The sequence below is a fragment of the Physcomitrium patens genome, chromosome 1 (assembly GCF_059467195.1).
Source record: "Physcomitrium patens ecotype Gransden chromosome 1, ASM5946719v1, whole genome shotgun sequence".
Taxonomy (NCBI): domain Eukaryota; kingdom Viridiplantae; phylum Streptophyta; class Bryopsida; order Funariales; family Funariaceae; genus Physcomitrium; species Physcomitrium patens.
The window spans coordinates 5,012,068-5,035,829 of NC_143410.1; the positions used below are offsets into that span (position 1 = coordinate 5,012,068).

The following is a 23,762-nucleotide window of genomic DNA, read 5'->3' on the forward strand; positions in this document are numbered from 1 at the left end:
TGTAAATCCTGTGGCTATGATTCACAGCTAAGGCCTCGATGTTGCTGAGTTACAAATCTCAAACCAGCCATTTTTGGGTTTTGAAATATTAATTACAATTAATCACATTATAGATAATATAGAGTTAAATGCAGTGAATACAGTTACTAAAATAACCCTCTTTCTGTGACATTCCTCGAATTCTTTTTTAATTTAAGCATTTTAATTTTGGGACTACGGACTAAAAAAAATGCTTCCAGTACATCACACAATTATTCGACAAAAGAAACTTTCTCAATAGAGCAATAATCTTGCAACACAATACCGGTGCAACATTTACTTTATTAGCTGTACAAGAAAATGCTGGTGAGAACACTTTACTGACCTCACAATAATGGATCTAAGATACAAACTTGTGTACGCAGGTATGCTTCACAGTGACAACTCGTGAAAATTTTAAATAATGGCACAGCGAAAACGAATATCACAAACTCTATGATGAAGATTGACAAGATCATACAAAAACATTTTAAGAAATACATGAAACATTTTTTGAACACAATCTCCTTCCTCCTATGTCTGCAACGCGTCGTAAGAGTGCAACCCATCACGGGAGCTCCGAATACATCAACGTGAGCCACCTTTGAGGTGTCTCTCTATGTACATGTCCACCAAAGACCGTATCTGCAATCTCACAACCACCAAAGCACACCGCACAAAATATTTATGACCGCCATATGTACCAATCTCTAAACCGGTGCAACATTCCACAATCCTCCACCCAAAACCGCTAACTGACGACATGAAGAAGGTACCAGAATCTCGCAATATGTGCATTCACCACCCCACGTTTAATTTCAAATTGCACTGTCAACAAGGCTAAGAACTCCATCCAATTTGCTACAGTGATATATCAACAAATCAGTTCTCAAGATAAGGTAACAGCTCTGCCATTTCTGTCAAATCTCCATCTACCTTCGCTTGGTCAATCTTTCAGCACACAACAAAACTCATCGCCGCATCTACAGCTTTCAGTTCTTCCAATCAAACATTTCAGAGAAAAGAACACATTTCATTCATGCTAAACCATCATGCTTCTTATCATTTTAAACCTTACCTTAACTTTCCGTTTCAAGTTCAGAAACTCAGAGACGTCCATGTTGTTGTCTCTTGAAGTGCTCCGGTCCATAACCTGCAAAGTTGGCAACAGTCGGCGAACGTGAAAGTCAAAAAAAATCTTCCTAATAACCCCTTCACATGTAAGATAATACATTCAAAGACGGCGATTCCGACTAGGAGGTGGTTCGGAACTCCGGATTCAAACTCGTCCCACATGTTCCAACACTAAAAACCAGAACATTGCCCACCTTGGCAGTCGACTTTTTCACTATAGCTTTGAAATCATCTTTCTGTAACTTTTTCGTCTTATACAGGGGAGTCAATAGCTGAACCACGTAATCGGAGACCGCCTTCTTAATTACATCTGCGCCTCTCCGGTTGTCTATAAGTTCATTGCTTAGCTGTGAACAAGCCACACCAGGTGACGGTTTGCTGACGTACTCCACCCCTCCTGCTAAACCCTCCGTTCCACAAACAGCTTCCTCTACTGCACTTGATAAGTCGTTTCTTATACAATTGGTAGTGATCACAACATCCACCGAGGACATTCTGACGTCTGCATTTGTTCCAAAGCCATCACCGTGGGCTTCAGGGTGCCCATTTATGTCGCTCGCTGCAACACATGTGACTGGTAGACTAGGAACCAGCCCTTGCCCTTGCTCAATGGGTGTATTCTGATCAGTGCTACCAATGACATCACAGCCATTTGCCTGAACAGTCGATATACAGCCGTTTTCTAGTACCACTCTCTGCTCGACAGCTGCACGGCAATAATCATCCAGGATTAACTCTTAGGCAATCATACTTGCAGATTCAAGAAAACTCTAATTCACCACCAAACCCATATGACTGCTTGAACGAAATACTTGTGAGGTCTTTACTACCAAGATTAACCCCATATACACCATCCGAGAACTACACATTGAATACATAAGTCACTTCGAGAAAGCTGTATTTACAACGTTTGCCATTTAAAATTCAACAAGAAGAGAAACGATCACAGCAGAAGAAGCACAAAAACATCTTGCAGCCACGAGAGGCATGCATACAACCATGAGACTGAGCTTCTCTAGCCTCAGCGTTGCCGTCTATGAAGAAAACAATGCGACTACAATAAATACCTAGCAGAGCGTTGAAGGCTGTAGATATTGGAGGATTGTCGGCTATTCCTAGCCAGCTTCTTGTCCTCCAATCCAAATTATCCTCCTTGTCACGCTTGGAAAATTTGTAAAATGATGGGATCTTCGGCAGTTGTGGAAGAGTATTTCGTTGAGCCTCCACTTGTGCGTACGCCTACAAATATCACAACTCAGTCCAAGCTGATTAGAGTGAGACTTAATACGCCTGCACATGCTTACACATACCTCTCCTCATCGTTTCGAGGAATGTAACAAGATTTCTCATTGTCACTACCTATATCACCAAGCCCGGTATGTTCCACGAAGTACAAGCCACACCAACGTCAACACTATACCTTATCTCTTCTCAGTCGCGATAATCAATTCTTGATGCACAACAATCAAAATATATAAACCACACACCTAAAACTCACCTCTGCAGCTGCAGCTGCTGCAGCCCGTGCCTGCTCTGCAATTTCAATGGCATTGATCTCCAACTTGGACAATCGTCTCTCAGCATTTCCCTCTTCGGAATCTCTCCATATTTCTGAGCTTGGAATACCTTGAAGCCCGGGCTGATCGCTCTTCACCTCCTCACCATTCGATACCTACATGGAAAGAGGATCAAAAACATCTTTCACAACCGGCCGATGTCCAATCGACATGCAGAACAAGAAACTAAAGACGGTACAACGACTTCACGAATTGATTATGACGGTAGTAAACAGTTAACAAATTCCTTTTTTAACACCTTACATAAACGCTAGATGTGCTTCCAAATGCTCATCACTCCGTACTGTGACAGAGCGAGTTGACGGACCAACTTGATGAACCTCAATATGAAGCTTTTCGTGGCGTACAGCATTGGTATGTCCAGACTCCAAAAGAATATGATCCGACTCCAGACGTGTACCTTGCTCTGTCCACCTGAAGAGGAATCACCACTAGGTGAAGCAGATTGGTTGGGAGGCCTACACTTCGAAGCGCTGCAAGGTGCAGGAATCAACTTAGTGCTACCCAGCGCACACTTCTGAGTATCTAGTACTTTCGTCGTCGGACGTGCGGTACATGCACTCGGTGAGCTTCCAGCAGACTTCCTGATTGATTTTATCATCCCTAGTGCTTTCTCTCGTCTGAAAACTTCCATCCAAAGTTTCACAAGTTGACCAGCAACGGTTCGAATATCACGACTAGTATGCATCCACAACTTCTCCTTCACGGTTTTTCCGACACCTGAACCAAGCAAACCGTCAGAAATTCATCTTCAATAACATGTCATCCTTCATCCACAAAATCCCAAGCGTGAGACATCCTACGCCAAATTAACAACGAGAGCAAATAGGCTGCGGTAAGATGATCAAGAGTCATGACAGTACCCGACTGACGAATAGAAGATAAATCGGTAGCCACCACAAGAAGCAGTCGAACGCAATGCCGAAGAAGCTGGATCCCATCCTTGCCCATCGAGTCCTACAGAGACCCACACATCCCACCAGCGCAATATCAGAACCGCAATCAAACGTGTGGCCTCTGCAAATCAAGCCCAATGATCCAGGTGACCACACAACACATTCAACCGCAGTCCCTGTTATCATAGTCCACGAAACAAAATTGCCTGAAACGCATAGCTTACACATGTTGCCAACTGTGCCAACACGCACACATCAGATACATCGTGCTGCATTATGTCTCAATTCATTCCACCCCTCACAGTGGCGAGTACACATAAGGTGGGTACCACAAAGAATGTAGTAATCACCTTTGACCAAGCGGGCTCATAGAAGAGAATACACGGCAGACATATCTGATTGGTAACGTCCGAAATAGTAAGATCGTACCATGATCCACGTATTCAAAATCTCCAGCCCAGATTTCGTCCCAGCGAAAGCCTTCAGAGGAAAAACTGGCAGTTGCAACATCTCTTTGATAAGAAAAAGCCGTCCTGCTGTCGTCTTCGCGTTACCGAACATGTCATTCAAAAGGTCTGCACGGCTCAGAGGTCCCCCTTCTCCGTTCATCGCACCTGTCTCTGCCCTCAATACGTTCGACAGCTCCGCCGCTGCCAATCGTTTCATCATGTCTCTCACCTGCACGTAAGCGGCACACATTCAAACATCCCAATGCCTGAATTATTCGTCGTGTCCTCATTCCTCCACACAGGCCGTCCTCTCACTTAAAAAATCCAACCAGATCCGCTCCACAAAAAGAACACCCACCTCATTCCTCTCGCTTTCTGATTGACGCTGCGCAGCCGCCAGTGCTTCCGCCTCTGCCATGGTATCCCCACGGTTCTCCATAATATCCATGACCCTTATCGCCTCCCTCAAGCCACTCATCATCGCACCCCCCACCGTGTCCGGGTGCTCCTTGCACGTTGCTTCCCCTGCGAAGTACACGCAGTTGTCCACCGGCCGCGCCAGAATGTCGTAATCCTCGCCTGACGCCCCCACTGCTACATACGAATAAGCTCCCCGACTGTAAGGATCTTTTCCCCACTTCGTCACTGTGGAGGCCACTGGCTCCGGTACCGCCTCCTCTCCGAATAACCTCCTCAAAATCTTAACAGCGTGATCCACCAGTTCCCCACTCTCCTCTTCCTCCCCCTCCTTTGCCGCTATGCCCACCACCAGTGCCACCAGGATCGGATACCCACTCGTCCTCTTCAGGTTCCAGAACATGAAGCACCTCCCGCGTGCCAAGCTGCACCCCGCCGTCGCCCCAAAATAATCCACATTCTCGTCCCAAAAAGCCAACGGGAACTCCAACACCACCTTGTTCAGCACCCCGAATCCCAGCCGCTTTATCGACGCCGTCTTCCACTCCGGAAGCTCAGGGCTGAAACGGATCGTCCCAGCTTTCAAACACCCCAGCGGTACCGTAACAAGCACCGCGTCGCCCAAAAACTCCTCTCCATCTTCCGTCATCACCCTCACTTCCCGCTTCACCTCGCCTCGCGACTTCACTTCGCTGCAGCTGTGACTGATCTCTGAGACCACCCTTCCAAACCGGATGTCCAAACCTTCGCTCAATGCCTCCACAGCCTGACTGTACCCTCCTTTGATCATGCAGTGAGGCCCCCCGAATCCCCCATACACGTCATCTTGGTTCCAGTAAGGCAACGACACCACTTGCAGCTCCGCGGCACATCCATACTCCAGATTCGCGAAATGCCAGTCCATGATTCGCCGCTCCAACTGATTCAAATCCCCTTTCAAGGTCCTCACCTGCTCCGCGCCCATAGTCCCTCCGTTCATCAACTCCAACCTCGTACCTACCTTCTCCTCATTAGCAGACTCTGAGATTGCTAGGTTCTCCGACGCATCGCTCACCGTCAGCGTCTCACCAATCACATCGCTCGTCGTCACCGTTACCACCCTTTCCAACTCTTCCGCCGATGGCTTTACCAGTGACAAACTTTGGGTTTCCATTCTGCTCTGCTCAGACCCTTCCCCCGCCATCGACATGTCGTCACGTACGTCACCATTGCGTCCACGTCGTCTTTTTTTCAGACATTGTTCCAGGCCCTCTGCCAGGCACAGCCGCATCGCGTCACCCCCATTCTGTGCAACCATCAGCACCGTGTCGTCCAGTAAACTATTGTACTCCGCCTCCAACGCGGCGTCCAAGTCCGCAGGGACCTTTTCTCCACTCACGGAATCATACAACGGGCAGTCCCCACGCAACGTCGTCAGCTCCAAATCCAGCTGCTTGCACAAAAGAGCAGAAGGATCGGCCCTTCGTTCAGTCGCCACATCTGCCTCTACACCTGCCAAAGTCCAACGCCTTTTCACCATAAGTTGCAACACAACCGCCAGCATATCCAAATCTACAGGCCAGACCACAACGATCCACCATCATAAAACAAAGCCCTCTACTCACCTGTAATGATGCTCGCCCCCAAATCCACGGGCGCAGAAAACGTTTTCTTGTCCGTGTACACACGCCCGCCCACGCGCTCCCGAGCCTCCACAATCGTCACTTGGTATTTCATCCGTTGCAAATGTCGAGCCGCTGACAGTCCCGCAGGTCCCGCACCCACCACGATCACTCGTTTCGTACCCTCCTGCTTAAATTTCAAGCCCCTCTCTCTCTCCACCTGAGCCGCTGCCCTCATTGCCACCAGCCCTTCCACAAGTACATCGCACTTGTGTAGCTCGCGCAACACCTGCGCGCTCTTGAATTCGTCCAGCTCATCTTTTGATGCAACCAAGTCGCACCCTTCTGCTTCCACGGATTCTGATCCCGCGTCTTCGAACTTCCTCGTATTCGTCCCATGCCGTCTACGAACGAACACTTGGTCCAAAGTGGCCATGTCGTCTATCTCATTGTCCACCTCTCCGTTCAGGTCCTCGCACTTCTCTTGGGGCTCCGCTTTGCACAACGTAATCTGGGTGAATGAACTCAGCGGCTTGATTTCGTCCTTGTCGACTTGCTCTAATACCGAAGTAGACTCTACTGCATCCGCATTCAGACCCACCTCGATGTCCATGGGTATGCATTCCCCATCTGCAGCCCCTCTATTCAGCGGCTGGACCGAACTGTTTCTGTTTTCTGTAATCCTGGTCGTAGATTCGTATCCATCCTGACAAGAATCCACTCGTCCATTCGGAACATCACAATGAATTTCCTCCTTCATCGTCCCTGTGCTTGCGTTCCCTCGAATTTGATCTGCCAAATGCACTAAATCGTAAATATCTCTATACACTTGGAAATAGGCAAAATACAACCGTCTCTGCATCTACACGAACCTAACCACAATCCACGTGTTCTAGCCACTGTGAAAGGAACAGTACAGCAACACAACCTGCATGCCCCTGTTAGCTACCTTCTTCACCACTACCTAAGAAAGGAGTCGTGGAGCACTCACCAAGAATCAACGCCACTTCTTCAGCTAAGTCCAATTCTGCCCCCTCAAATACTGATTCAGCACTCTCACTTCCTCTTAAGTTGCCATTACCTTGGTTGGCATGAACACCTCCATACTTCTGCCGCTTATTGGCTACACCGAAGTTAATGTAACCCTGTCACACATACCCACAACAAAGATCCTCGTCAAATAAAATAAAATAAAATAAAAACAGGATTGCCAACGTGGTTCACATCCTCCAATCGAGCTACTCCAACAAACGTCCGGTAGCAATCTAGACTGTCTTTGGAACATGATGAGGTCATGCTTCTTCTTTGCGCACCACGTTTACGAACCCTAGTCTGATTATTACAACTATGAAACGAACAAAAAGCAAGCTGAGTTCATTACAGGCCCAGCTTGCGCAACCGCACCGCTGCACCACTGCCTCGTACTACAATAATTCCTCATTGCAGTTAGCTGAATCCTACCAGATTCCTGTATAAACATTACGCTTACATGGTAGTCCAGAAATCTGTGTATCTCACGAATGAGACCAGCTCGAGCTGGCTCTCCCACTAATGGCTCCTCCGAGATGCCGCAGTCCGTCACCATCAACAAGTGTTGCACGTCTTTCTCCCACATCCCCAGCACTAGGTTCCTGTCAGACACAGCCATTATCAAACCTTCAGAGCAGGACAGCTACGTATCCTATAGAAGATCACTTACTGGCTCCACTTCTCTATATCACACAACTCCGACTCATATACACCTCTAAACCTGACCAAGCTCCCCTAGCCTCATCAAAACTGTAAAACGGAGCAACGCCGACAAAGCTCAGGCTTCTCCACTAAACACGACTAGCAACCAGACCTGCACTCTAGATACTCCTGAAGGCCACCGCGTCGTTTCAAAGCATCCTTGAAGCAGACTCTCTCTGCTCCACTCAGAGTCCGGGCTCGCAGACCTGCTGCCACAGCTGCGGCCTCCCCGGAAAAAATATGACCGGGCGAAGCAAACGCCGAGCCACCCTTGCCACGCCCTCTGCTCAGCTTATCGTTTCCAGGGTGTGAGTTACAATCGAACGGCACCTCTGCTACTCCAATAATCACATCCCACTCCATATCGCCCTCGTAAGCCATATCATCGTGCCTGACAAATCAGCATTTTTAGGAGGGTTTGTGAATGACAGAAACAAATAGCTATTTCACATACACCACCCCTGCAAAACAGGCTATGAGACTTAACTTCCAAAAGACATGAAACAAGTAAGGGAGCCACAAGGATCCCTTAGACGCTGTCCAATCCTTTTCAATTTACGCGGCTATGATAAGCTCCTTCGGCTCTCTGAGAAACCGTCTGAGGTGGCTACCACAATTGGACACATGGAAGATGACACAACTAGAGAAGATGCAGCATACAGGACCAGGGCATCAGCAACAACTCCCTGATAAAGACTACCACAAGAAGTAAAAAAAGAAAAGAAAAGAAAAGAATTGCCTGCGCTTCTTCGATTGCCGAGGAGCCCTACAGGACTCCATCCTTCCTTTCTTAGTGCTCCTCTGAAACCCACTGTGCAAACGATTTTTCTGTGGGCCGCCCTTTACAGCTCTGTCACCTTGTCTTAGTTTTTTATCGACCTCGTAAACCCAGTCTGTTCTGGACAGACTAGAAGAAGATTTCATTTTCTCTGCCCCTAATGGATCCATCGAAGAATGGAGAACACCAAGAAGGGAAGGACTTCGCTCTTCCGTCGGCGTCCTTCCAACAATCGCTCTGAGAACAAGCTTTTTCACATTTCCCTTCAACATCATGCACAATGGTTGATTGTCATCCAAAGAATCCTCCGGCTCTGCACCCAGATCCTTGGCGTCTTCTCCGATTTCCTCCGAAACCGCCCCGTTATCCAATCTGATGATTTCTTGCGAGGTCTCTGTTAAATCTGCTGCTATCGCTATTGACCTCTTCCCCATACCCATGGTGGCATCGATGCAGTCCTGTGTAACTTCGTCACCGGCGACAAGCTCATCGGCTAGGAACATCCCTCCTACTGAACCTTCGTCAAGTTTCTCCGACGATTCTACAAGGACGGGGATTTTATCTAGAACCTCGGATGAGGAAATAAACGATTCATGCTTGTCCCCTATCTTGGGACCCGAAAGCTTAGCGAGAGAAACGTGATATGCGTCCAATACGGACGAGGGGACAGGAGACAAGAAGATACCTGGGGCCATCTGTGCAGACACAATTGTATCTGATCTATCCCCAGAATCATGCACCTCCATCGATTGGTAAGAGCGCAGAAATTACACAACACGCCAATCCATACCTGCCACCAGCACGCCCAAGTCATAGACTTGCATGCGCCACGAGATTTCTTACTGGGATACGCCCTCCGTATGCTACTTCAGCTTCCTTCAGGGTCCATTTGCTCACTCCATCATTCTCCACGTCCTCCAAAATCCACTCTTCCAAATGCATCGCAAATTTCTGTCATGGAGCCAAAGCGTTCACCCCCTGCTCCACTCAGTACCACTACTTCACATTTTCATCCACCACCCCACTCATGATTTCCAAGAATACTGGATGCAATCGATAAAGAATCCAAGTATATGCTCCCATACGATGCAGTGGAAAACCTAACCCTGGCCATAGCTGTTACGATTCAAGGTTTATCGAAACGTGTGTAGAAGACCATGGTGCTCACCATAGCCTCGCTTTCAAAAGAAACAATTCCGACAATTTCACAACAAATTGCACCTCCCTGGGATAGTGAAAGAGGGACAAATTTTTAGGCAAGTTGCAAGTAAGTGGTACAAATCAAAGCACAAACCAGCAGTTGAACAATTTTGAACAAGGAATTTAACTGACACATCCTTCGATTATGACATGGTCAGAAACACTAATCCGACGACATCGCGATAACCAATTTATCAGCTCTCGACAAAGGACACACACATTTGCGCAGAAAGAGATTCAAGACAAAAACTATCTATTTCAACCTCGGAACATCCTCATCTCCTTTGCGAATGATCTATACGGACTAAAAGCGATGCATTTCACAATCATCCATCCTTTCGCTGCCAGGTGGTAGACGAACACGTTCATACGGAGGATGACACAATGAGGTCGAAAAAGATGAGACTCTCACCGAAATTTGTTCGAAATAGCGCGTTTTGGGGGTCGGAAGAAGGCTTGAGCGTTGTAGCAGCTACTGCAGAGCAACCAAATGCGCGCAGAACAAAATTAACGTGGTTCTGACATTAATAAAAGTGCCCAGCTGAGACAGCAGAAACTATGGCGCTGTATCACCAGCCCTAGGTTTTCCGCTTCGATGGCACAGTGGATGGATGAGAACTGGGTCATTGTGATGGATGAATCACGACCATAGGATAGTGTTCGCTTATATTGAGTGCTGGATTGTCAGTATCGCCGTCAAAGTTGGTAGGGCTTCTGGATTTCATGCGGATGTAGATTAGGCAAGCCTTCTGCGTCGTAGCTGTTGGTTTCAACGTCAGGTTCGGCTGCTCAAACTGTCCAAGGCAACGGAGGTGTGTATCTGAACAATTCTTCATCTGCATCTTACAAAGTCTTAAAAAATAAGTTTTACATTCCACTGAGGTTATGTCAGACATATCTACTGCTATGACATCTTACAGTAACAACCTGTTACTTTCATATCACAGCAAGAGCTAGTTAAAAATTGAAGTGCCTGTTCAAAAGAATGTATTGGAAGGAAGAACGAACATGCATACCCAAGAAACTTCATCGTCCCTTAAAGCAAAATTCGATACTCCAAACAATTTGAGCTGTGCAAGGCAGTCGTCGATATCGAAGTTCCAGATTACACAGAGAAAAGGTGCATCGAAACTGGAAATCGCCTGGATGGATAGTCTGAACCTTCTAACTCCTCGGCAGATAGAGAGATGGCAACTGAATTTTGCAGCACAGTGGGCTCGTAGCAATGCGGCATTTCTTCCATATGTGTGCCCCAACTCCTGAAAACTCGTCACCTAGCTACTTGCTCATGAGTCTTGTATTGAAGAAGAAAACCTTGTAGGGAATCTCTATCATACTACTTAATCCCCATGTTACCTGTGACTACAACTGCTGAGAAAAGTTGACACAAAATATGCAGTGAGCTTTCACTCACAAAACAGGCACGTGAGCTCATCTACAATTATCATCTGCCAGTCCCCAATCACTAGACCAAACGCCCAAATCACTTCGCCTTCACAACTCTTCAGGTGAGAAGGATAGAACACGTGGTGGTGTACCATGTCACGCAGCACCAAAAGCCGGTCATTACGTTCAAGATTAGCACAGCGTACATAAGCAGGTGTGTCCATCTCTACCCATTTGCCTTCTTGTGAATCGAGAGCTTGAACCTTTTCTGAAGACAGAGGGTGGACCTTGCAGTGACTAAAATCCCTTTCAGGGTTGAACTGGTCACCACTGTGTACATCTCGTACATCCTTCCAGCAATTCAACTTAGAGTCGTCCTCCTTTCTCAAATGGTCGAGAACGCCCATCCAGAGCCTGCGAACAACTAAATCTTCACAGATCGCATAAAACTTGCAGCTCATGAAGCCAGGCTCCGTATCAGCAACCATAATTACGATGGGAACATGAAACATTGCCTCGGTATGAACTTGCATGCTTTTGTAATTAGGTTACAGACATAAAAACTCAGGTTACTTCCTTGCTGCTGTTTGAATAATAGCAAAAGTTTATTATCCCCCAGTTTTAGCAAGAGGCAAACTACCTTCAGGTACGCAACACCCAAAATGAGTACTCAAGCATGACTGTTCTGTTGATAACAGGGCCAAAATTCTGTCCCTTATATCTGATTTCATGCGTCAAATTAAGAGGTTGGTCTCCAAAGGACTTAACACAGGTCTCGCGTGCAGCATTGTTGAAATGCATGTGAAAAACAGCCTTGTGAAATTCATGAAGGAGAAGGATCTTCTGCATGCAAATCGGAAATATGTACAACTTGCCAAATGAAGATTCGTCATAACTTTGTCCACCACTTCTTTAGAAAGAGATCGCCAGAGGATTTCACCAACGCCTGAGCTGCTCTCTTAATTTCCAAAAATTCATATTCTTCTTCAAAACTACTTGGCAACCCCCGTTTCCCTCAAGGTTTCCTATAACTCCGATTTGCCATTAAGAGCTCAAAGATATCAAACTATCTTGAAAATGAAATCTATTCGTCTCGTTGACGATCGTAAGATCGCAGTTTCTTCACACTAAACCCTCGGCAGCCCTTAAATTTCGAATCTTCCTTCAATGAACAAAGTCTTCAACTGGCATCTGAAAACAAGTATAATTCAATCTATAAAAAGAAGTAGCGGCACATTGACTCTCCATTAGGAGCTGGATGACCGATTCTGATATTGGAATACGACTCAAGAATCTGACTGGTCACAGCACTTTAATTTTCGTCAAAGGCTGCCGCTCTAACACTTGATCCAACCTGTGTACCGCTCGCCAATAACCGGATCTGGGTTTCCTCGATCCATTACTCTGCCCACTGCTGTTTATTCCTAAGGTTGATACTGTTTAGAGAAGGAAAAGAGCTTCTACAACGAAGAATGTCATGAAGCCAATTCAAATGCATACATGACAATCAGGGCCTTTCTGCAGAACATGACGCACAACTACATAAACTCCCATCTAAGTGCTACCATCCTTCAGCAAACAAATATTTCCCCAATTGATGAATACTACACAATTAAAGCGGTCGACGCGATTGACCAAGTTTGACAACCCTGGCTCTGTGTCGAACTGTGATTAACCCTATGGCTTTCAATATTGTCACAGCATGTGAAATGTCCTCCACAATTCAAAGCACCTCATTAATCGTGCACTTCGTTTAATACAACGAAGGCATCAGATTACATAAAAAGTGCAGAAGTAACTCCGTAGGGGCGGAACAGTGCACCTACAACATGAAACATGATTTCATCGAAAAGGACATTATAATCTGTGGAAAAGTGTAAATGACAGCCATCCACTCGTTAAGAACGTAAACTGCTCGATAATCCCTCAGCTCGGTCCCGTACACCGTGCTCAGAAACTAGAGGAATAGCTCAGCTAGATCATGTACTGAGTAGAGGATACAACTTAATTTCAGGTCAGTCCCAAAATAACGTGAAATCGGTGCAAAGAAACAAATGTAACATGCTTTGGAACATGTATATCACATCTAACAACCGACCAAGATCAACATACATTCACTTCGAAGACATCTAAGTGGATAATATCCCCAATGTCCAACTAAATTTACCGCAGATGCTACTGTACACTGCTTACTACACACCAGAAAACCACTGTATCCCGACCAAATTCGTCCACCAGCCCACATATCCACGTCCACAACCTCCACAAACGATGCCACAATGTCTCCAAATTCAACACAAACTTGCTGGTCTCTCTATATTTACATTGATACCTCACAACTCCCCCCCCCCCCCCCCCCCCCCTCACAACAATCGCATTCGTCAAGCCTTGATTTCGCCAGGAAAACTTCGACATCATGCGACAATTTCACACCCAAACAAGCACAAAGAGAGGGAAAATTCAGCGTAAGAAAACGGCTGGAGCGACGCAAAAAAACGAAGAGGAGAAAGGCGGAGAAGCGATTCAATTGCGAGCAACCCCATCCCCTCGAATCGCTAGAGGAATAGCTCCACTGCAGTAGAGTTGATTGACGGGCAATCGTCACTCCAAACCCCCTTCCTTGCGAGGGCTTCTTAACATCCGCCTCATATCCACTTGCAAAGAGACAAAACAACCTCTCAGCTCAGGTTCTCAATCTGGCTCCACGGCTCTTAACATAATCCTCGGGCTGTGATTCCCCCACAATCGTTCACACACCGTGGTCCTATTGCCGTGGTTCCCTGCGAGGAAAGCACCTTGCAAAGATTTGTTTTAGCGATGGGGGGAATGTGGCGCTTGCGAGTTTGAGTTGTGGATACGAAGTGATCAATCGATTTCGGTTTTTTTTTAATTGAATGCGGCTCATACCTTTGGAGCACAAGAGTAGGAATCGAAAGGATTTGGTTGCACTGATGTCGATCGATCACCGCAGTGATGTTTGATATAAGAGTTTATGTTTGATGTAAGGGTTTTTGTTCAGGTGAGTAGCACGAGGAAACTGATATGTTAAGCGCAGGGTTGAGGGCTGCGAGAAACTGACGCGTGAGAAATGTCGGGACTGTTTCATTTTAAGTACTGTTGTCATTGTCTCTGAAGGCGTATTGAATCAAGCAGCGCCTTAGCATTTCCGTTGCAGGTCAGTCTCTTAGGATTTCCCGTTCGAGGGGATTGTCGACGTGGAGACCTGACAATCACTGCGCATTCCTGATCTAGGGCACGAAAGACGTCGTGTGATCGACAGCTCTTTTTAAGAAAAGGCTAGTAAGTAACAGAAATTGTTTTAGGGTCATACCAAATTTAAAGAACTTGTTCCTTACTGCGTTCGTTATGTATTAAATGGATATTGAACGTCAGAAATTTTGATGAAAAACTTCCAGCTGTAATGAGGTTGCTTCTTTGTTATGTCTTGATATCAACACAGTGTTCATTGTCGATGTTGTGAGATTGACCTCAAAATTCTTACTTAATACTTGTTTTTAAATTACAATGCATTTCTGTGAAACATGAAACGTGTGTTACTTGTGTTAAGTGATTCTTTATCACAAGAATATTTTTACTGAAAAATCTTTTGTGATTCCGTTCCTGTGACTTTGTTGTAGTTTATTATTACTTGTGAGATACATGAACAAGATTGTAAAGGAATCTTCGTGTCGATAGAACAACCATAGAATATTGGAATATGGTGCTTGCATGTCCTTCTAGGCTCTCCGTGCTCACAGCATTTCCTTTTTGCAATGTAGGTTATCACTTGCGTGATAAATGCTCCTATAATACGTGTTCAGAATTTAGTTGTGCTTCTGATTTACCTCATTGAGGCTAAGGTCAGTGAGGCATGCCGTGCCCTTGGAAAATTTGAAAGACCGCCTTGTTCTGTTGGAATCTTACCTTGAATGGATAGGGTCAAGTTTATCTTCTGAACTTCTGCAGCAGAAAGTGTTTCTTTTGAATCAAGATCACATGTAGTGTTTTAAAAACTATTATGTACTGCAACACTCGAAATAGCAGTACGTGCCCTGGTGTTAAGCAATGGTCGTCCCAAATGGAAGGCAGGAGCTTTTTTAATTGCAACTTGTTGAGTGGAGTACGATTGAAGGGAAATCAATTTTTAAACTAAAATTGAACAGGGTCCACTGAGATAAAGAGATTTGTGTTGAAAGATCACGTTTTATTTAATTTTTCTAGTGTTTGGTCCTAGCAGATAATTACAATTCTACGTGAAGTAATCTCAGCATTTTCATTTTAAAATTAGTTACAGCTTTGTTCTAAAGGACTCAGGGTGGGTGAAGAATGTGCTCACTTAGCACGGAGAGCCGTGAAAAATTGGGTAGTGTTGTGTTTGATCTCACAGGGAACCAGCTCAAGTACATACTAAGCACAGCACCTACATGGGATACGTGTGAACTTAGCTCTCTCTTCGTCCCTCTGATTCACAGAGGGCTCTATACGGATCATGTGCTCTATCTTCTCTTTCAATGTTACCATTGACATTTCTAATCTGGTGTGATGTCCCTCAGACTAAGCAATGTGGTTCGTACTTGCAGCTAGGTTTGGATGTAAGACTAGGTTTGAATTGTGAAGCTTTTGCATAACCAATTTGCAACGGTAGTTGTTTTAGATGCCTTCGCCTCGAGACATTTTTAAACACGAGCAGCATTTTAAAGAGTGGTTCAATAAGGACCACAGTTAAGTTTCTTCCTGCCCCCTCCCAGTGATTTGAGTTAGGCACTGCTTGACTCAAAGAGCCCCGGGGCTCTACTTCAGGTTCAAGAGAGATGTTTTACTCGGAACGTTTGTCTCATCCCTTCCATCTTTTCAGATATATCTTGCATCACGTTCAGTCATCTCTTTATGAGTTTCTACCCTCCTGACCTCAAGGTTTATGAGCTTGAATATGGTGACAACGTCGGTTAGGAAGTTCCCAGGTTTCAAGGGTCGACGCTGCGACACTCAAACTTCATCGTGTTCCAGTCAGTCAGTTGTATTCAATTGAACATGTCATATGAACAGGGCTGGATGGGTAACACATTTAGATAATTCGGTGCTCTTGGTCTAGTTCGTGATCCCGTCAGAAGTCTTCACTCTAGGTAAGAAATATTTTATTCAGGATTATTTATTAGAGAATGAATCCAACACGATTGTTTGGTGAATTTGTTCAAATATTTATTCTCGTATTCAATCAACCAACAAAATTTAATGCCCTTTGCAGGAGAGGCTCCATTGTAATGTATTCCTGTCATTTTACCCTGAACAATTGGAGTCACTGTGAGAAACATTCGACTTTATTAATTGTTCCATTACTTGCCAGTATTAACAGTGAATTTGACTAATTGGTCTTCCTAAATACTTTTGAAGGTTATCTGCTTCCTCTGAGAGGTCACTGCGAAGGCAAAATCTTACGCCAAACTCCATTTGAATGACCTAGATAATATCCTCAACTTACAGCAATTTTAACTTGTTCAGGTTAAATCTTTGCAGGATCATGGGAATTTTCAGCAATGGTAGTTCTTCGTGACCATCGGGATGGAAACGTCAAATTGCTTTGAAAGAAACGATGCAGGATTCCTCAATGCAAACTACAGTAAGGTAAGAGACCCAGATTCCATTTCCACCAACTGGATCTCCAAAACCTCATTACAAAAGACTTGGCCAAGTTCTTTGTGCACAATTACGCACCAAATGCAATCGGTCTAATCCCCTGCACCACCACCGCCACTACCGCCAAAACAAATCTGGAGGGGTCCAAGTACAGTGTAGGAGCATCTTTAAGTACTGTGCAGAACAAGTCCTGAGTTATACTGGGGCAGTTCACAGGAGCTTTTGGACTTTGGAAGACGCTGAAGTTTTTGTAGGTCGTCGAGGTTAGGCCTTCCTACCTTCTGAGTTGTGTCCCTCTCTAAAACTCAGATGGGTGCTGTTAGGTCTTTCTTCTGTAGATTCTAGTTTTCTGTAGGCAGTTTTGCAAGACCAGCTTGGACTCTGTTTCTAATAAATTGATGTGGTGGAAGGGATTTAGTAAACAGATCGGCTTGTTGAAAGCATGTCGGGATGTAGCTCACCTCCACACTTCTTCAGATTTTTCCCGAATGTAGTGATGGTCGAGCTCGATGTGCTTCGTCCTTTGATGCATGACTGGGTAACTAGTTTGATACTGCTCAAGTTATCATAGAGTAGTGGTGTCGGTCTTGGAGTCTGCACTTGGAGTTCCTGTAACAGACGACAAAAATATGTGATTTTTCTTTCTGCCTCCGACAGAATCCAATATTCTGCTTCGGTTGACGACAGTCCTAATGTGGACTGAATTTTGCTTGTCCAGGCTATGGGTGAAGACCTAGTTTGTATAGAATCCCTGAAGTTGATTTCCTTTTCTATTTCCCCCGCCCAGTCTGCATCTGTGAATACTAGGAGGTTGTTATCATCTGCTGTTGGGTAAAGTATTCCATAGTTCATAGTCCCTTTCAGATATCTCAGATTTTTTTTGTGGCTGCGATTAGGTGATCCTGTTGTGGATTACCCATGTATCTCGAGACACAGCTGATGGCGTATTTTATATCCCAGCGACTTATGGTTGCATAGAGCAGTCCCCCAATTAAGCTCCTGTACATATGTGGATCAACTGCTGGAGTGCCAGTCTCCTTTCGAAGCTTGCCTTTCGGGTTCATAGGAACTGGTAGGGTGTTGCAGGGCGTCATCCCGAATTTGTCCAACAGTTTTTGTATATATTTCCTTTGGTGAAAGTAAACCCACAGTTGTCGTAAATCAGGTGACTCGAATATTTTATGTGTCATCTCCCGTTATGATCATCTACGTAGAGTACTACCACATGTACTGTCACTTTTGATAGAGAAATATAGATTTGGGTCTTCTTTGCTTTTAGTTAGTCCCTGTGATTGAAGGTACCCATCAATCTTGCTGTACCAGGCTTTGGGGGCCTGCCGCAACCCATATAATGCTTTTTCAAGTTTACATACCCTTGCTCTTTTCATTCTAGAATCCTGGAGGTACTGTCATGTAGACTTCTTCATTGATTTTTCTGTTTAGAAAAGCAGTTTTGACATCTAGGTGCTGCAGTTTCCACTGTTTTCTTGCAGCTAATGCGATTATGCTTCTTATGGTTGACTATCTAACGACAAGTGCGAATGTTTCTACAAAATTGATCCCTTCTTCTTGTTCGAATCTGCGAGCTACAAGCCTTGCCTTTAGTTCCTCGACCTGTCCACTTGATCCCACTTTTGACTTAAAAATCGGTGTCTTTCCGACATGTCAACTAAGTGCCAGGTCTAATTTCGAGTTATTGAGTCCATCTCTTGGTCTATCGCTATTTCCCATCCTTTGTGTTGAATTGCCTGATCAAAGGTTTCGGGTTCAAATTCTGCGGTTTCTACTGTCAGTAGGTAATTGTCTCTGAACCTGCTGTTTGGCCTCCTTTCTTGTGTTGGGTATCTTCGTTCCCTCTGTTGGTTTGATGTATGTTCCGGAGTCAGCATGCAAGTGTTGAGGACGTTTTTGATGTGAGAGGCTGTCACCATCATCGTCATTGTAACCTGTGAATTGATCAGTGGAGCTAGAGAGTGGAGGTGCATTGTCCGATGAGCATTGAGTGGCAGGAAGTTCTATTTGCTCATCATTTTTGGTTTCTCTAGGTTCCTAATTTGGGAATAGGGCCAGTTCTTCTAATTTTCCGTCTTGAGGATTGATCTTGACATAGCCTATTTGGCTTTCGTCGATGACTACATCACGGCTAATGTACAGTTTGCGTTTTACAGGATCAAAAACTCTATATGCTTTTGAATGCTCATCGTAGCCTACGAAGAGACACCGCAGTGTTTTGCTATCCAGTTTTGATCTGCTTTCTCGTGGTATGTGTAGGTATGCTATGACTCCAAAGATTTTTAGGTTGTCTACCCCGGGCTTTGTTTTAGTGAATCTTTGTTCAGGTGTAATGCCATGGTTAGCTCTTGTAGGACTAATGTTTACAAGATGGTTGGCTGTATTTATAACTTCCGTCTAGAGAAACCTAGGCAGTTTACAAGCAGCCGACATTGATCTAGCTCTCTCAACCAAGGTTCTATTTTATCTTTCACTCGCTCCATTTTGCTGAGGTGTCCTAGCTATTGTTATTTGCCTTGCTATTCCATGGTTTGTCAAGAAGTTGCTGAATTCATGAGATAGGTATTCCCCTCTCCTGTCTGCGTAACATTAGTATTTTCTTGCCTGTTCCGGATTCTACCCTTGATTTAAATTCTCTAAATTTCCCGAATGTTTCACTTTCATTCTTCATGAAGTAAACAAAGCTTTTCCTGGAGAAGTCGTCTGTAAAGACAACAATGTATCTTGATCCAACTAATGAGGGAGTTCGAATAGGTCCAACAAGGTTAGAGTGAATGAGTTGTAATACATGTGTGCTCATGTGTGGTGATGTTTTTGGGAAGCGCCCTCTGTGTTGACGTCCAGCTAGGTAGTCTCCACAGATCTTCTTCGTATATCCAAGTATGGGTAGGCCAATGACTCTTGCTGCTCTCGAAAGGTGCTGAAGTCTTGCGTAATGAAGATGTCCATATCTGTTGTGTCAGAGATGTATGTCACCGTTGAATGATCTGTCAGCTTCTAGTGATTTGTTTGTAAACCTGTAGAGACCATTTGATAAATCCCGTTTTCCTATGGCTAATATTGTCTGTTCTTTGTGATTGTTCAGAATGATGCATTGTGAGTCGGTGAAGACTATGATATGTCCTTGTTCGGTTAGTGAACCTACTAATAAGAGGCTACATTTCAAGGTCGGCACATATAAAATGTTTCCCAATTTTATTTCACCTCAGGCTGTTTTCACAGTGGAAGAACCCACGGCTTCAACTTGGTGAGCACCACCGTCGGTTGTTTTTAAAGTGTGACCAGATGGGTTGCCTTCTATCCATTGCAATTTTCCTCTCTCTCCTGTGACATGATTACTAGCTCCAGAGTCCATGTACCAATGTTGTTTTTGGTATTCAGTGAGGTTTGCATCTGAAGACCACTCTACTGCTCCTGCATAATTTCCTTCGTTGTAGTTTGGATCTGAATAATACTTTCTGTGCAAGCAGTTTTTTGCAATGTGGCATGGCTTTCCACATGTATAGCATATTATAGTTCTGGAGTTTCTAACCAGTCTTGTTTCGTTACGGTACGTTGGCAGAGGGTTGCCTTGATAATGTCCAAGTGTGTTTGCTCAGTTGTGAATTTCCGTTGTATTGTGTTTGTTGAGGCAGGGATCCACAATGATGGTTGCCGTTGCTGAATGGTGCAGTTCCTCCTCGGCCGTAGCTGCGTCCTCTTCGTCCTCCTCCTTGGAAGTAGCCTCCTTGTCTTGGATAGAATGATCTCTGAAACTGTATTGATAGTGCCTTGTCCTGTTCGAGCTTTTGCTCTCGTACTGTCATTCGGTGTGTCTCTGTTAATATTTTATCCATGATTTCTTCGAAGGATGGGTTTGTCATGTACATAACCCCTTAGATTACCATCTCATAGCTCCTCGGCAGTCCATTGAGAACAATGTTGTTTAGTGTCTTGTCCTCAACTTTTTCCCCGAACGCCCTTAGTTGGTTTCTGATGTCCATCGCTTCAGACAGATAAGTATTGACTTCCTCTCCTTCCTCCATCGTCATGTTGTGTAGTTTGCTCATGAGTAGCATGATTTGCTGCTGATTGCCTGCTCCGAACATGTTCTTCAACATTGCCCATGAGTCTGCAGGGTCATCGTAAGAGGAGACGGATCCGATTAGACTGTCGGCTACTGACATAATAATCCCGGTCTGAGCCCTCTGTTTTGCCTCTATCATTTTTATTTCTGTGACATACGACGTATTAGTCATGACTGCAGGCTAGGCGCAGGGTGTTCGCTTTACTTCCACTAGTGGCCACAGGTTCTCTCTCTTCAGAACCGCCGCCATTTTTACTCTCCACACATTGTAGTTTTGGATCCCTAATAATCTATTGCTGTCTCGTCCTTCGCAGTTTGACGATCTGCTGCTCTCCGTCATGTCTTTCTATTTTCAGATCTCATTGCTATTCTAGGACTGACTCTTGTTCTATCTCTCTAGTACATAGGTTAGAGAGCAATGCTCACCCAAGTCTCCTATTCTAAATCTCGCTCTAATACTATGTTACAGCACACTTTATGGAAAGCAAATCCAATAGGAGCAGGGCTAACCTTGCTTTTCATTGAGTAAGAAGGTCCATCAAATACATTTCCGCAAAACCCTAAAATTAGGGTGCGCTGAACCTCGGTTGGCGTGGATGACAAATGATGTTCATTAGGCCAGGAGGTTCATCGAGAGCAACAGGGGTGAGTTTCGCCAACACATTGGTATCCCAACTTAGAATGGTCGATTATAATGGTCAAGTCGAACGCAGGTTCAGAATTCAGACGAGAAGGTTGAGTGCACTTGCACAGATGTGCTGTAGAGGGCCAAAACCAGACAGACCCTACCAAAAGGCTAGTGTATTTGGAAGAACAGCTACGACGTCCACGGTCAGAAATCAACCTTCTCCATCATCGGGCCTCGATGGTGGGCAACCAGTTTCACTAGTTACACGGTGCTTTTCCATGAATGAAGGTAAAGTCTATTAAACCCAGTAGTGGCAGATTCAACGCTGGTGTCGAGCTTGCGATCCTGCTGTTCAGTGACTGCAGCAGGATTGCACAGCACACGAAGATGTGGGTTCAAACTTCCGAGCAGCCAAGACAACTCTACACCCACCCAAGTTTTGGGATCGTCATCGAATTATGAAATACGAGAGCGTATACAAAGCTCCCAAAAAACACAATACAAGTTCCAAGGTCATAGTGGACATTGACCAAAGCTTGACAAATCCAAACCATGGTGTGCAAGTCCCGAGGTCGGTGACAGTACCCAACTGACAGCTGCGGTCCACATGCCCATGCTTGCGAGAGAGGACGTAGCAATGGCTTGCTTGTCTTTTTGCAGTCAAAATGCTAAAGTGTTAATTCTTCTTCTTCTTCTTTTCCCCCCCATGGCTACAGTTTCAGGGGTTGAAATTGTGCAGTTTCATTGTTCAATTATGGGTGTGAATCAGACTTAGTGCTCAGGTATTCTCAAAAGTACCGCCAGCCTTTTTTTTTTTAATGAAGAATGGGTATCCTCTGATGCACGGAGGAAGAAGGAATCTTTGAAACTGTTCAACTTTCTGTTCTTTTCTGAAACAAAAACATGTGTTCATCCCACATGATTTCTTTTTCCTTTTCTATTACTTATGAGTACCATCATTCCAATTTTCTTTCTGTGTATGTTCTTAACTAATAATCTAGATTTCATTTGTAAGATAGATCATCTATTTGTTTAAAAAAAAAAAAAAAAAAAAAAAAGAGAGAGAGAGAGAGAGAGAGAGAGACTTATCTGATATGTTTTATCTATTCATGCAATTTGTGTTGATGTTAATTTAAAACTGATAATCATTATTTGTGGATTTCATTGGTGTCAAAAAAAAAAGGAAAAAAATGAATAAGTGAATAATACAAAAATCATCAAAAAAAAACAATTTCTCATTAAAGCAATTGCTTAGAAGGGATCATAGAGGGAAAATTTTAATGTAATCATTTAATGTTTAGCTATGATCACAAGCATTTGAAAAGGAGAGTGGACTGAAGTAAAGAAAAAAGAAAAAAGTAAATATATGGCAAGGTCTTCCTTGATTGGATTCAAGCTACAATGTCACCTTCTTAACCACAATCAAAGAGGGATTCAAGTAAAGAAACCTTAAAATATCCAAGAAAGTTGTAGCAAACATGCCAATCTCATTGACATCACCCATTGACATGTGCCAATCTGAACAACACGTTGAAACATCTTCACAACACCTACATGCTACCTCTTTCCACATCATTCACTCCACCAAATATTCAACAAATTTAAAACAAATTTCTAAAATTAGAACCAAAACTGGAACAAAAAAAAATGGTCTCTTCCATTACCAACAACAAGATAAGAACACACTAAACAACCAAACGAATTAAAAAACACACACACACACACACACACATACAATCAATATATATATATATATATATATATATATTTTTGTATGAATCTAAGAAAGAAGCTCAACAAACAACATTCTCACGTCTGAAGAATCCCTTGAAGTGCATTCTCCAAACCGTTCACCTCGCTAAACGCAGTCCCCACCCCCAATGAACAAAGTCATTTTTTGAAAAAAGTGGCCGAAAAGTAAAAGGACGGAAGGAAGAGGAGGTGAGCGCCAGTCAGAGTAGTGCGCCGTCGCGGCGTCGGGAGCCAGCGCCACGAAGTGGCAGCGAAAGCAAGCGCGTCCAAGTTTTCAAGGAAGGGTCGCGCCGCGAGAGCGTGGCGCTGGTGCTGTCGTCGAGGGGACTCATCCGCCGAGCAGCCCCACACACGTCTCTCGCTCGTTTCTCGCTGGTCTCTCGCTCGTCTGCATGCTGCCGCATGGCTCGCGTCTATCTCGGCGTAGGACTCTCTCGCCCTCGCCCTAGCCCCCCACGATCCGCTCGCTAGCTTGCTGAGAGC

The 23,762-nt window shown here is 44.6% G+C and overlaps 1 protein-coding gene and 1 long non-coding RNA gene across 27 annotated transcripts; one reads left to right on the plus strand and one right to left on the minus strand.

Annotated features, from left to right (window-relative positions):
* Positions 1-301: 301 nt before the first annotated feature.
* Positions 302-13,739, minus strand: LOC112284092 (lysine-specific histone demethylase 1 homolog 3). 9 transcript variants are annotated; one of them, XM_090247084.1, is made up of 17 exons: positions 10,818-13,739; positions 10,214-10,637; positions 9,770-9,826; positions 8,563-9,552; positions 7,936-8,214; positions 7,582-7,723; positions 7,084-7,237; positions 6,096-6,884; positions 4,433-5,982; positions 4,055-4,303; positions 3,593-3,686; positions 3,130-3,449; positions 2,651-2,824; positions 2,220-2,391; positions 1,347-1,858; positions 1,097-1,171; positions 302-670 (listed from the first exon to the last, which is right to left on the minus strand). In XM_090247084.1, the coding sequence occupies exons 4-17, from the start codon at positions 9,345-9,347 to the stop codon at positions 587-589; spliced, it is 5,379 nt and encodes a 1,792-aa protein (XP_090103210.1). In that variant the 5' UTR covers positions 9,348-9,552; positions 9,770-9,826; positions 10,214-10,637; positions 10,818-13,739; the 3' UTR covers positions 302-586. The 9 variants fall into 9 exon arrangements, 7 of the variants coding, with proteins under 7 accessions (XP_090103210.1, XP_090103181.1, XP_090103230.1 ...); XR_016500702.1 differs by having other exon boundaries at positions 302-663; positions 2,973-3,449; positions 8,563-9,826; XR_016500704.1 differs by having other exon boundaries at positions 302-663; positions 2,968-3,449; positions 8,563-9,826.
* A 206-nt stretch (positions 13,740-13,945) lies between these two features.
* On the plus strand, positions 13,946-22,470 carry LOC149989831 (uncharacterized). 18 transcript variants are annotated; one of them, XR_016500834.1, is made up of 6 exons: positions 13,954-16,809; positions 18,990-19,082; positions 19,235-19,288; positions 19,656-19,719; positions 19,919-20,080; positions 20,469-22,470. It is a non-coding gene; the product is annotated as an uncharacterized LOC149989831 (long non-coding RNA). The 18 variants fall into 18 exon arrangements; XR_016500801.1 differs by having other exon boundaries at positions 13,954-16,310; positions 16,433-16,488; positions 16,702-16,809; positions 19,235-20,080; XR_016500898.1 differs by lacking the exons at positions 18,990-19,082; positions 19,235-19,288; positions 19,656-19,719 and having other exon boundaries at positions 13,950-14,206; positions 14,363-14,487; positions 16,702-16,809.
* Positions 22,471-23,762: the final 1,292 nt, after the last annotated feature.